At 46.1% G+C, this 14,901-nt stretch overlaps 1 protein-coding gene across 1 annotated transcript in view; it reads left to right on the top strand.

The window, feature by feature from the left end:
• LOC147882030 (uncharacterized) overlaps positions 1 to 14,901 on the top strand; it is a 41,695-nt gene that overhangs the window by 17,004 nt on the left and 9,790 nt on the right. The window contains exons 3-4 of the mRNA XM_087401912.1: positions 2,101 to 3,352; positions 3,459 to 3,761. Of these exons, the coding sequence (XP_087258038.1) occupies positions 2,101 to 3,352; positions 3,459 to 3,761 (1,555 nt within the window). The remainder of the gene's footprint in view (positions 1 to 2,100; positions 3,353 to 3,458; positions 3,762 to 14,901) is intronic.

Here is a 14,901-nt window from a genome sequence, read left to right as displayed (position 1 = left end):
AAACTAGCGACGGGAGTTTTTTCATTAGTATTGTTGTAGAGATTGGGGTCACTCAGACAACCAAAGATGGAATGGTCCTATAAAGGTCGAGTTTGTTAGGACAATTCTAAATTGCAATCAAGCACTTTGGCATAAACGGAATGGTGGCAATTAGGTTCGATCATGCCAATAATTGGGACCCCATAAGTATTATTTCCTTTGGCCTTGTATCCCTTCATGCTCTTATGGAGAGCTAGCCCCAAGCTACTTTCTCACCTTGATGGTTCCACTTTGTTTGCAACAAAAGTTGGAGCAAAGAAAGTATTTGCAGTTGCTCGTAGTGATTGTATCGACGTTCGACTACGATTACGACTATTGACATTCAGGTAATATGCCAGTATCTCATCCATTCGTGAGACTTATCTTGGCGCTAATATTCTTGACGTGTATATTTTTGACGCTAATATTCTTAGCATTATCTCGGCACCCAGGGAAGGGCCCGTTCCCTCAGATTATAACACTTTGGGGAAGGAAGCGCACCACCTTCTCGCCACACTATGTGTGGTTATAATAATTATATATTATATATTATCATATAAATATTTTCAATCGCTCATCCATTCAAAATTGCTTGATTTCCTTACAACATTCCTCTTTTTTAATGCATGTTATTGATGAGAGGGAGTAAGAAATGCAAGTTGGATGCAATATCAAAGGATGACGACACCTTTATTCATGTGATTACAGTCCATGTGACAATATTGTAAATATTACGTTGAGGATCCGTTATAAGGTCTTATGAGCGTCGCCTTCTTCATGTATTTGTTGGGCTTCCTCGTAAAAGAATTGCCTGTTGAATGATTTGAGAATGTTGGATTCATCTTGCTCAAGAACACACGTAGATCCTCTCAGGCTCACATTAGCAAGTTTTCGGGATATTGTCTCTAAGATCAAAGTAATTGCCAAAAGACGACGAATCAATGCTAGATTTAGCCAATTTTCTTTATTTATCTGGATCCAATGGAGCTCTTGTTTGTTTGCTTTGCTGGAATCGAAACTGATCAACCAAAAAGTAATTGATAAATGGCCAAGCCCAAAACAAATGCATGTTTTAAACACTTAAAGCTCCTTTTGGCACATGCATTGATCAGTTCTTAAATTGCTAATCAATTCACCTTGCGTACTTAGATTGGCTTTTGAAATTTTGGCTAAGTCTTAACCCATGGCTCGAAAATCTTCCATCTCCTCCTTTCATTCCATTGACCTTTCATCTCCTCCTTCCTCCCAAAGCTGAACTTCCATCTCCTCGAGTCCATAGACCTTCTATCTCCTCCTTCCACCTCTTGTCTTTCCACCTCCTCCCCACTCAAAGCCTACCTCTTGTCTTTCCACATCCTCCCCTCTTCAAGCCTCTATCAAAGAGCTCCTTTGTGACTTGTGGTAGGCTCTTCTTTTCCACTTTGCCATGTGTCTTTCCCACATGTGAGCCCTACCACTAAGCTATAGAGTGGAAGAGTATCTCTAGTGCTAATTAAAATACTATAAATGGTCCCTCTTCCCCCTCCCCCTTTAGTAGTGCCTTCTTCTTTAAAGCCCCCTTCAAATGGTCCCCATTCCCCCTTCCTCTTTAGCAAGTACCTTCTTCTTTAATGTTCCCTTCTTAAGTGGTCCCTCTTAATTGAAACTGGTGTTCACACAAAACATTTTTGGGAACAATTCAAAAAACCTCTAAGCTCATAAAATTGGAGATAGATTTTCGTAAATTTAGAGGTTTTCACACAATTTATAACTATATTTGCAAAAAAAGTGCAGGTTTTTGCGACCTCCAAATTTATTTTCTTTAGGTCAAAATCAAAATTCTTCCATTCACCTAACACTAAACCCCGGTTTTTCGTGAACATGGATTGAAACTCCTCCCTCCCCCCTTATCCCTTAGTTTAATCATGCCCCTTGAGACCCCTCTTCCGGAAATTTCAATGTATGGGGGGACATAGAGGTTACTAGAGAAAGATTTGTTTGGTAGGGGCACATATTATGTGAGTGTGATTTGCGATATGTGTGGATATGGGTAAGACTAATGTGATGATTATGTATGTTGCTGACTCATTTTAGCACGTGCAGGAGGTGCAGTCGCTTGCGTGCCTGTGTGCGCGCGCAATGCGACGACAGGGAGCTCTCCGACATCACTGCAGCCCTGGACAAGCTCCTCGTCAATATAAGCTCCGTCCTCGCCGAGATATCCGTCGATCGTATCAAACGTCCCTGCCTCGTCACTCCCGAACTGCCCACTCCTCTTGTTAGGATGGCGCAGTGCGAGTCGGAGGTGATGGAATTTCTCAAACGGGATTCTGGAGGAGTACGCGTTGTGGGACTCCACGGGCAGGGAGGAATAGGCAAGACGACTTTGATGTGGGTCGTCGAAGCAAACCTTAGATCACAAGCTCCAGGGTTCAAAATAGCCTTTGTGGAGGTAAGGATGCGTCCACTACCTTTGAGGGACCTCCAGCAGAAGTTATACACCCAACTGGGCGACGGCAGCAAGGTAGATATTTCCAGCGAGGCTCACGGAAGACGTGCCCTCAATGATTTGATGCAGACACTCAAGAATCAAGATAAGAAGATTTGCATATTTTTGGACGACGTTTGGAAAGTTGAGCACCTGGTGGAGCTGCTGCCCCAACGTCAGGTTTTGCCAAACGTGCTCCCCCGTGGGAGCTGCTTGCTCATCTCTTCTCGCTCTGCAGACGTGTCGGCAGAGCTTGCTCGCATGTGCTTCAAGACCCAGCAAGAACAAACCGAGGGCTACCTCGACTATCGGTTACATCTGCTGTCTCCGCAGGATGCCGAGCATCTCTTTCTTCTAAAATCTTCGAGGGAAGGGGAGAAGAAGCCACTGCAAAGGGATGATCCGCTCGTGAAGGCCATCGTTCCCCAATGTGGCGGGCTTCCTTTGGCCCTGGCCGTGTATGGCTCCTACTTCAGCGATGAGAATAGGCGAGAATGCGACACGTGGAGGTGTGTGCTTCGGCAGCTGGAACGAGCACGAGACCTACCCTCCGCAGAGCAAGAGGTGTTCCAGAAACTCAAGCTCAGTATCGGTTTCCAGCCCCCGAGGCTTCAAGATGCGTTTCTTGATGTCGCCCTCTACCTTCGCCATGATAACTTTGAGGCGGCGAAGCTCGTAATGGAGGAGGAAGACGACCTCGATCTTTTGGTTGACCAATCACTCGTCACCAGGAATAGATGGGGGCAAGTGGAGATTCATGATCTGTTTCTTGTTGTGGCCAAAGAAATGGCGACGGAGAGAAACATATCGTTCGTGAAAGAAATGCGTGGAGGCGAGCAAATAGTCGAGCTACTTTCACACTCGCAGGTCACCTACTTTCACACTCGCAGGTCGCTTTCGCAAATACTGTGTTAACAATAGTAAATGCATGAATAACCAACTATTTGTGTTAACAATGAGGATATTTTTGTAGGAGCCGGTCTCAATAAGAGCTTTTCACGAGAAAACATGGTGCGAGTATGCAAGGAACAGCTATCCTTCGATTCCTCAAATACAGGAGGTTCGGTACTTGCAACTGGACTCAACGCAGGGCCATTCGCTAGTGAACCAGCGCGGGGAGTTCAGTCTAATGATCACTAAGCATTGCCACAAGCTAAGGATGGTACGGTTAGAAGCCGACGGCAGCCTATCACAGGAGCAACTCTCTTGGATTGCGAATCTCAGACAACTAAGGTCTCTGTATGTGAAGGCCGGCAGCTTTGCAGGCATCTCAAAGGTACGTTCATAAGCATTCCTGTCTCTCTCTAATTGAGAATTTCGAAAGTAGGGAGGGATGGAGCATCTTGAATACTTAAAGCGCTACGAAAGTAACATGCTAAAATGGTGTTCATGTTATGATACACGAGATGTATGAGACTGCAGAAAACCTGATACAATGAAAGGACAGGGTGGAGCCACTGAGCGGGCATCATCACCCATGATGAATACAACACAAACATATCATGTCTAATATATGAGAAATATCTGAGCCCGTGGTCAGGGTGGAATCTGTGATGGGGCACACAGAGAGAGAGAGAGAGAGAGAGAGAGAGAGAGAGAGAGCAATGGGATTAGATGGGACAACAGGGATGAGATAGAGAGAAATGGGATTAGATGGAACAGATGAGACATAGAGATAGAGGACACTGGATAGGGTCTCAATTAACTCTCTTAAGAGCCCCCACCCTCTGGATGTAATTGCTCGAGTATTTGCCGTTAAATGGGTTCAAACATGTGTGAAATCTAACCTGAATTCTGGTGTGCAACACTGCACTAACTTGCTGGCAGGCTAGATAGCTGCAAACAGCTTGTGTTTGGGCTGCCACGGCCTGTAGGGCTGGCTGCATAAGGTGCACATTAGATGCTTCAAATGGTGGCTTTTTTGCCTTACCCCCTACAGATGTGTGCTTTACTTCAGTTGGTGGCCTGCTGCTGTAGGATAAGGCCTGAGGGCCGTGGTTGACAACATCTGTAACTATCTTTAGGACCTCTGGGAGGTGGGAGAGATCCTTCATAGCCTCCCGTGCCCTTGGGACCCTAGAGCTGATCACTGCATATGCGAAAGAATCTGCAAGCAAAATACCAAAATGTGCCCCAAAATCCCGCAACACAGGGCCTCAGCTCCACTGCCAAGCCTGGGAAGAGGAGAGTGACTGGGTGCCAATGAACCCGATACTGGGTGTCGAGAGAAGCCGCGCTGCAGCCTCTATACCATGGGACAAGAGTAATCAGCTTATCCCCGAGAAGAATGGAGAGCGGTCCAGCAGGTGACCTGCCCCCTCATCCGAGGAAAGCTTCAACATAAAAATCCCGCGCCGCCTTACTGATGTGGCTGTTCTCCAGGGTTAGACTGGCTTGAAGCTAGTCTTGAAGCTCAGCCCATGAAGGAGAGTGTCCAATTATCCGCCTGTAAACTGCAGAGCGAGAGTAGTCTGCAGCTTTCTCCTTCACGGTCACAATCTGCTGCTCAGATAAAGTAACTTTGTAGGATTTTGGAATGGGAGTGTCCTTGGGGACCTTCAGCTCCAGACATGAAGTCGCCATACAGGCTGAAAGGGACCCCGTCTGCCTGTGTGAAAGGAAGCGAGGAGGAGATGTCGGCCAGGAGGAAATGCGAGGTGGAAGGAGGAGGGGAACAAGAACAAAAGAGGGGGGTGAAATCAGGCTGAGGGAAGAAGGGGGCAGCCCCTATACAGCCCATGTCTAGCCTGACGCTGATCTGGCTAGAATAGGCCGTCCAAAGCCAGTCCACACAGCCACCACAGAGAGCGGTCAAACCGAGGGTGGAGCAGGCTGAGGAGGGGATGAAAGAGGATGGCGAGGATGGGTGCCAAGGAGGCGGCGGGAGGTAGCTGGGGGAGGTGGCGATGGGGCAGGCCGGGGGCTGTAGCACTCCTGCCAGTAGTTCATGCATGCATGTGCATGATTGGACTTGGATCTGTTTTTTTGTGACTTGTTTGAAGTAGTCCTGATCCATCCACTTTGAATCCATTGGAGAATAATCTTGAACTTAAGAAGATAGCTGTGTATCATTTTACCACCTTTGATCTTCCTTGTGGGCCACAATTTGTTTTGACTGAAGTTTCTCTTCAGGCTCATTATCCACTTCCGGGATCTTCTATAACTGGCTCTTTGTTGGAGGTGACGCCACATATGGCTTCAAAAAGCTTATGTGAAATGAATTATAATAATCTGGAAATGCTAGCCTGAAAGCGACGTCATTAATGTTTTGCACAATTTGGAAAGGTGCATAATACTTGTTGGAAAGCTTATAATACTTTCCCTCTTGTCTTGGCCTCTTCCTCAATCCTGCCTTCACAAATTTCAGCAGAACCCATTCACCTTTTGAGGTCTACGTATCTTCTTTGTCTGTCAGCCAACTTCTTCTGCTTTGCTTGTGATCTCTGTGTTGGTAAACAGAGGTACCACGCAGTGGAAGCTTTCTCACACGAGGAGAACACAAAAGTAGCCCAGGCACTCACATGGTGGTGGTAATTTCAATCAAACTTCTTCCGTCATGTGTACTGAAACAATAGATAGATGTGCAAGCATGTAAATAGACAATGCCAACAAGAGAGATGTAGGACCAGCAATATCTTTCTGTCCAATGAATATGGACACAATACAAAAGATGAGTCCAGTGTACCACCAGGATGTGGACCTCTGTACTCTCAAAAACTTGCTGTCCTCCTCCTAAATCCCTCAGCCTGCGTGCTCACGTAGAGCGTCAGTAGGCCTCGTGGTTGTGCCCTCAATCACACCTCCAGAGTCCTCCCCATGGACAGCCTACTGTGAGGCAGTGCTTGCTGTAAGGCTCAGTGCACACGCTCCCATTAGGGAGCAGCTGGTGCGCAGTCGAGTTGCGAACTGGTTTTAACGTCTCGCCACCTCCAAAGAGTTCACATGCAAAAATTGTAAATGTATTCGTTACATGCTTGTTGCTTCCATCGTATGAGTCTGCACCATTTGCACCGCGTCTGCCCTTCTCTGCACCTTCCCTGTAAGAAATCCTAGATTTACTATATTTAGAAATGTGCTAAGGAACAGAAAAGGAGACTGAGATAGCAGAGAACAAGGAATAATTGTATTGCTTGAATGTCTGTAGGGTGGATGTAATGTGTCATCCATACAATTGGGCCTCTCTTATATAGAGAGTGAAGAGTCACACATGAAAAGGTGTGTACTCCAAAGTGTATGTGCATGAAGAGGTGTGTACCCCTTGTGAAGGGTGTGACCCTTGATGAGAGGGTACATTACAATAGAAATGTCTCTTCAATAGAGTGTCTTGTGAAAGGTTGTGCCTCATAGGAAGTGTCCTGTCGAAAGGGCAAGGGTTGTGCCTCATAGGAAGTGTCCTTTCTATTCATCAAACCATCCATAAGTCTAGAAATAGAGAAAGGAATACGTCACAGATCGTTTGACGATCCAGAAAGGTCCGTAGTATCTTGGTCGCAACTTAGGAAACACAGACTTAACCGTCTTATAGCGATGTGGGGCTACAAATAATAGCACCATGTCACTAGTGTCAAATTCCAGGTGACGTCTATGTTTGTTGGCAGACCGTTGATACCGCTCTTGCGCTTTTCGCATATGATCCCTGACTTGAAGTAGAATGTCTTGCATTTCTTGAACCAGTTGATTAGCTAGGGCCACTCGATGTTGAAGTACAAAATTCGTTGGTACGATCGGAGTGTGTCCATAAGCTGCTTGGAATGGAGTCATGCTAATGGCACTATGGAAAGAGTTATTATAAGCAAACTCAAGGAGTGGTAGATACTCTTCCCAAGCTGCTAGGCGTGACTGAATATAATGTGGAAGCATTTCTTCCAGAACTTGGTTGACTCTTTCAGTCTGGCCATCTGATTTTGGGTGGTAGGCTGAACTGAACAGTAGAGTTGTACCCAAAGATTCGAACAGTGAAATCCAAAAGTGACTGGTAAACTTAGGATCTCAGTCGGATATGATATTCTTGGGCAATCCATGGTGGTGGAAGATGTGTTGTATAAAAAGTTTGGCTATGTCTGGAGCCTGTGCATTGCTTTTGCAAGCAAAAAAGTGTGCCATTTTGGACAATCGATCAACAATTACCATAATCTGAGTGTTACCTCGGGAGGATCGTGGTAGTGTTGTAATGAAATCCATGAAAATACTTTCCCACCTTTCAGTTGGAACTGGAAGCGGCTGAAGAAGTCCTGCTGGAAGTCGTCGGCTTGCTTTCATTTGTTGACAAGATAAGCAAGATGTAACCATTTTGATGACGTCGCTTTTCATCTGAGGCCAGTAGTATGTTGCACTGAGTAACCTATAAGTCTTGTTGATGCCTGGATGGGCAGCATAAGAAACTACATGATGCTCTTTTAACAAAAGACGTTGAACATCCTTGTCATGTGGTACACAGACGCGATCTTGATAATACAGAAGGTCGTCCGTATAAGAATAGGATGAGAAAATATTCTGTTCGGAAGTCGAAGAGTGATCTTTTGAAAGAACTTGTACTGCTGTGCCGAAGTCTTTATCATTGAAATACTTTTCTTTGAATGAATTCGGAACATCCACAGATAATGTAGAGATTACCATAGCTGATGCTAGAGGTAACCTGCTGAGAGCATCTGCAACTACATTGCGTAGTCCTGGAATGTATTCAATGGTCTTGTGAAAGTTGGCCAGAAACTCAACCAGCGTGCTTGTCGAGCGTTCATGACTGGTTGAGTAAAGATATACTTTAAAGAGTGATGGTCTGTCTTGGCTACAAAGTCGGCTCCCATGAGATAATGTTTCCAAGAGCGATAAGCATGTACAACTGCAAGAAACTCCTTATCATAAACCGGGTATCGGGTTTGGAGATCATAATGTTCATGGCTGTCAAAAGCAATAACTCTGCCTTCTTGCATCAAGACTGCTCCTGTAGCGATGTCGGAAGCGTCGGTCACGACCTCAAATGGAAGGTTTGGGTTAGCAATAGCCATAACTGGTGTGGTAGTTAGTGCTTGCTTGAGTTGCTGGAAACTATACTCTGTTTCGGGAAGCCACTGAAAAACTGCTGTGCTTTTCAATAATTCGGACATAGGAGCTGCGATTTCGGAAAACTGATAGATCTTTGTATGGTAGAAGTTTGCCAATCCGAGAAAAGAGCGGACATCATGAACATTCTTAGGAGTAGGCTAGTTTCGGATTACCTCGACCTTCTTGGGATCCACAGAGATGCCTTGAGCTGAAATAACATGTCCCAAATATTCGAGTTGGGTTTTGAAGAACTCACTCTTCTCAGTGTTGATGTAGAGAGAATTTGCGCGGAGAACTTCAAAAACTTGGTGAAGATGTTGTTTGTGCTCATGTAGGGATCTGCTGAAAACGAGGATGTCATCGAGGTAAACGATGACGAACTTATCGAGGAAAGGTCTGAAGATGTCGTTCATGAGTGTCATGAATGTGGCCGGGGCATTGTTTAACCCAAAAGGCATGACCAAACATTCATAGTGTCCATACTTTGTTCGAAAAGCTGTCTTGTACTCATCGCCTTCTCGTATGCAAATTTGATGATAACCTGAACGAAGATCAATCTTTGAGAATTGTGTTGCGTGTAGAAGTTGATCGAAGAGGTCATCGATGCGAGGCAATGGATACTTGTTTTTGATAGTGAGCTTGTTGAGGGCTCGATAGTCGATGCAGAAGTGCATTGACTTATTCTTGTTTTCCACAAGTAGTACAGGAGATCCGAAAGGGCTGCGACTGGGCCGAATGTGACCTTTGTCGAGTAGTTCGGTGACCTGTCTTTGGATTTCTTCATTTTGAGTGTAAGAAACCCGATAAGGAGGTTTCGGTGGTGGATTACTGCCGAAAATAAGTTCGATTGGGTGATCCACTGGTCGTCGAGGTGGCAACTGCTTTGGCAATTCCTGTGGAAAAATATCCAGGTAGGGCTGGAAAAAAGGTTGGTTGAGGTATTCAGGAGGATCCTTTGTTGGTGTCTCCTCTACTGCCGTAACCAACAGAAGTGAAGTCTTTACTTGACGTTTACGAACCCACTTCTTTACTTGCAGGGCAGAGGTAACTGGAGTTGAAGGAGAGTCCCTAGAACCAGTTAGCTCAATAAGTTTTCCCTGGTGGACAAACTGGATAGTATGGCTGCGAAAATTGATTGATGGATCATAGTCGTAGAGCCACTGTTGTCCAAGTATGACATCGTACCGAGAAAGAGGCATGATGTCGAAGTTCAACTTGTCCGTATAATGTTGGATGCGAAAAGACAAGTTTTTGATCCTGGTGTTGCACAAGAAAGTAGTTCCATTTGCGAGTTCAATCTGATAATCCATGAGACTTGGACTGGTGGTCACCTGAAGTTTGTCGACCATAGAACTAGCTAGGAAATTATGAGAGCAGCCACTGTCGATGAGGATAGTGACCATTGTTCCACGAAACGATCCTTGAACACAAAGTACTTGAGTGGCCAGGGAAGGTTCGGGGTTGCTGGCAAGGCTCAGGTGGATGGTATTTGCCATTCGAACAGCTTTGCCTTTCTTGTCTTGTGCTGGGGTAGCATCTTCTCTTTGGGAAGTGCTAGGTTCCATATTGGAATTTTGCTTTGGTCACTTGGGACAATCGAACCATCTATGATCGCCTGTACAGATGGTACAAAGTCCTTTTGTGCTGGAGTTGTTCTTCTTGTCAGTGGCCGCACCTTTATGTTGGGGATGTCGGTAATGACTTTGTGAAGAAGAAGAGGCGCTATCCTTGGAGGAGTGCATCTGTTGGAATCCAGCATATGATTTCTGAGGCTTCTCGGGATCTTGAGACTGTCGCTGACCTTGATTACCGGAGTTTTTTCGAAACCTGGTGTTATCTTGAGGGCGAGCACCTTTGGCCATAGGAGAGTTCTGTGTGCGATTAGCACTCTGCTTCCCTGTGTTTTGGAAATCTGTAATGCGCTCTGCGTAAGCAATAGTGCCAGCTGTGGTGGTGATGTTTGCTTTAAGGACATCAATGCGTAACGAGGGATTTAGGCCTGAGATGAAAGCATGAAGGCGATCATCCTCAGTTAAACCATCAATCTCCAGCACCAATGTGGTGAACTGAGAGATGTAGGAAGATAGGGAGCCCGTTTGCTCCAACTGTCGAAGTTTTGATCGTGCTTGGAAGTCCGCATTGGCAGGTATGAACTGCTTACAGAGCACGTGTTCAAAACGTTCTTATGTTAACACACTTTTGCCGTCCTTTAAGCGTCTTTGCTACCATAGAAAAGCTGTATCCTTGAGGAGGGAGGCTGCCAAGGTGATCTTTTTGCCTTCAGTGAGGTCAACAGTATCAAAATACATGCGCATTTTTGCGAGCCATTGGTCAATTGTTCGGCGATTGCGTTGACCAGTGTAACAGGCTTCCGGAAGTTTGATGTCAAGTCTTTTAGTTTTGGAAGCTTGAAGTAAACGGTAGAGGGCACGTAGTTCAGTGTTTTCTACCTCTTGTGGGAATGAATCCGCATAGTCATCTGGTTGCGTCACGTCATCCTCTGTATGTGTGGTACTGCGAGACTCTTGAAGTTGTTGAACTTTTTGGACCAAGTCGGAGATGCTGTCCTGAAGCTGGGAAATTTAAAGTTGCAGTAGTGATTCGCCTTGTACGTTGACTTCAGGGGTCTTTTTTGGACTTGAGTCTTTGATCTCTGGAGAGGCTTCACGCGAGCGTTGCGACATATCGGAGATCCCTGTGAGAAAAGCGCGAACTTGCGCTCTAGTTTGTACCATTCCTGGAAGAGGATTCGGGCTGCTCCCTGAGGTTTCTCATGTTGGAGGGGACAGGCGAGGCAGGATGGAACCACCCGTGGAAGTCTGGTAAAGGAGGTCCTGTCTGAGGTAACACTGGTGATGCCGAAAGTGGCAGACAATGTTTCCATATGGTTAGGACATGAATTACAGTCTATAATTCTTTCTCATAAACAGTCATTCGGAGCTTGGCATTATGCAATAGTTGGCTCTCAAAAGCTACTACATGACCCTATTGGCTTAGGGCAGCACCTATGCCTTTCCCACACGCATCACACTCCATCACAAAAGGTTTATGCAAATGTAACACAGGGTCACTGCTGATTGCATCCTTTAGCTTTTGAAAGGCTTCTTTCTGCTGTTTAGCCTTTTAAATGATTCCTTTTCCTAGAAAGGTTATGTAATGGCAATATAAGCAAAGCATTTTGATGAATCGCTTGTAGTATGAGCACAGACGAACAAAACTTCTGACTTCATGCACGGAAGTCAACTCTGGCCAACCTTAATGGCTTGTATCTTTGTAGGATCATACACACTTCAGCCTTTGACGCAATATGGACCAGATAGTGAACTTCAACTAGAAAGAATTCACTCTTCTACCATTTATGTAGAGCTTATTGTCATGTGCACGGATTGGTATCTGACATGTACTGGGTACATGAGACTAGCTCAGGTAGCCTGGGGAGGCTTAGAGTTAGGCAGGCTTGATTCTCGGGTTGAGTGGCAAGGGTACGAACCAGTTAGAGGTCTTCGCTATTTTTGGCGCTTGGGGCCCGAGTCTATAAAAGGGGCCCAAAGGTTCAGTTCTCAGGGAGCCGATGGGAGCAAGTTTCGTTCCCAGGTGCTAGGTCTGATCCTGGATTGAGTCGCGGACGCGCGCTTGCATCATAGCGTAGTCCAAGCTCCAGCAGTAGATCCCAGGCTTCACAGCGCCACCTGGTGGTATGGGACACCAGGCTGGTTTGGATCTGGTTGGGAGTTCATGTCCGTAGCTCAGCTCGTGGCTCGGAGGGGACATCTCCTGATTCGGGATCACATCCCGTAGATGTCATGGTTGGGTGGTGAGCGGCCTGCTCAGTTTTCTCACGTTGTGTGAGTTCTTGTGTTTGCTTGCAGATAAGAGGTTTCAGGAGTGCTGGGACGTGTCAATTGGTATCAGAGCCAACTCCTGAGGTAGGAACTTCTGTTCCAAGAATTTTGGACGATTTGTTCCTCCAGGTATGCCCTTATTTCGAAATTTGTGCTGCAAGTTCTTGTTTGGTCCATCGGTTATGGGAAGTGGTTAAGATTTAGGGAAAAGGTAGGAAGAAGAGAGTGAGGATGAATTCGAGACTGCTGAAGGGTTAGGTGAGAGAGAGTGTGAGGTGTAGCTAGGAGAGAGTGGAGAGGATTGTAGGAGAGGCGTGAGAGGGGCTGCTTGGCAGGCGAAGGGTTGAGGGGAACCCTAGGGGATTCCGTATATTGGTCAGGGCTGCGCAGTGGTTAGGTGATGCAGGTAGGTGCGTGTAGAGGGGTGCGCCATAGGCTGGAGCAGGATTCGGCCAGGCTGCTGTTCGGGGAGGCTGATGCGAGAAAAGCACCAACCCTCCAAGTTTGGGAGGGTGGGCATGCAAAAAAAAGCATCGACCCTCCAAGTTGGGAGGGTGGGCTTTTTTAGAAAGCATAGCTTTCTAAATAGCTGCACCTTCTACTTTATAGCCTGGCGAGATCATAAGCTCAGCCACAGATTATGCTAGTGTGCGCAAGAAGACCCCTCCACACCCCTAGCAGAATTTCATCACCTAGGTACGGCTGCAGCAGACTTCCGTACGGCACAGCCAGCAGCGGGACCAGCAGGGGGTGTCTCCGGGTTCACCTATTCGAGCTGATCGTCAGCTTTGTGCCCCTTCTTATCGGCCAGCTTCTCTTCTTCCGTCACCTCCTCTCGGGAGAGTTTTTTTCTCTGCTCCACTCTCCTTCAAGCTTCGATTCCTCCTGTCACTCCTCTAAGTTCACTCCCTTTTTCAGATCAGATTTCAGTCATGGCTGATTCTGTAAATCCTGAGTTTGCGATGGGTGACCAGCATTTGAACTACCCTGCGGAGGATGACCAGGGTCTCTACGACGATCTGATTACAAAAAAAGCCTTCAGTGAATTCACCACTGCTCTTGATGGAAAGTTTGAGCAAGTTAACGCGAATCAAACGGGGTTGATGCAGCAACTCCACGGGATTCAAACTACACTCACACTTTTGACTAGCACTGTTCAGGCGCTCACGCATGTGGATGCCATGGCTTCAGTGTTAGGTCCGAACATCACTCCAGATCCTTTTTTCGGAGATCAAAAGTCTCGTACCAAGGAGGTTGTTGACACTTGGTTGCACAAGTGGCAAGTACACTTCCAGTTTCACCCCTATCCAGATGACAAGAAAATACAGCTTGCAGCCGGGTTTATGTCAGGAAAGGCGTTATTGTGGTGGAAGAAACTCCAACCCAAGCCTGCAACATGGATAGATTTCGAAGGGGTCTTCAGGAAAGAGTTTCTGAAGGAGGAAGATTACGATATCGTAGGCAAGCTCAAAGCCCTCGATATGTCCAAGCTGATTTTGACTTTTGAGGTTCATCTTCAGAGGTTTCGGGATTTGCAGACCAGAGCTACAAAGATGGACCCAGTGACCTTGTTAGGTTTCTCTGTGGATGGTTTGCCTGACTCCTACAAGTTACAAATCAAGAACAACAAGTGTACCACGTTGCAAGAGGCCATGAATTACGCGCGTATTTATGATGATACCATGGCCAGTGCAAAGGGAACCACAGTTACCGACACGGGTGGAAAGAACAAGCAAAAGTTCTTTCAATCTACCACTGGTACCGGGGAGACGAAGTCTATAGACAACGCCTCCAAGAAACACTTGACTCAGACGAAGAATGGTTGTGCCCGTTTCCTTCGTACCTTGAAGCTAAAGGAGGGACGTTGCTTCTTCTGCAAGGAGCGGGGCCACACTAAGAATGATTGTCCTAAGCGCAAGAACCAAAAGCAAGCGCTAGGACCAAAGCTCCAGGTGGGTTCGGGTACCAAAGCCAAGGGAGCTAATCAAGTTTCGATGACAGGTATTTTTGTAAAAGTCATTACTTGCCCACTTTCTTGTAATTGCACTTTTTATACTTCGTTGTTTGGTTCCCATGATCTTTTCCGAGTTTATGGAGAAGTTAGGGACCAAAGAGTTCACATTCTCTTTGACTCGGGCAGCTCTCACAACTTTGTTAATTACAAACTTGTGCAGAAGATGGGGTTGTCCACGATACATAGCGATCACACCTATGAGGTGCAGCTTCCAGCTGGGAAGCAGTTTTGGGATCGCAAGATTGAAGCACTTTCTATTCGGATTCAAGAATACACAGCGGCTCTTACGTGCTATGTCATGCACTTGGAGCATGTGGACTTGTTAATCGGAATAGAGTGGTTTAAAACCCACGATATTCGGATTGGATGGAAGGAACCTACTTTTTCTTTTTTGGATAAGGACACCCAATTTTGTATTCAGTGTGATAACATTCCCTCTTCTCAGGGACCTATTGTATCTGCAATGCAGCTTCGGAATATATTAAACACTTCTCATTATCATGTCTATCAGTGTGTTT

Source organism: Dipteris shenzhenensis, chromosome 30 (genome assembly GCF_047967505.1).
Source record: "Dipteris shenzhenensis isolate YYH24624 ecotype China chromosome 30, Dip_SZ_1.0, whole genome shotgun sequence".
NCBI lineage: Eukaryota > Viridiplantae > Streptophyta > Polypodiopsida > Gleicheniales > Dipteridaceae > Dipteris > Dipteris shenzhenensis.
Note: the sequence above shows the minus strand (reverse complement) of the source record. Positions and strands in the feature narration are given on the sequence as shown.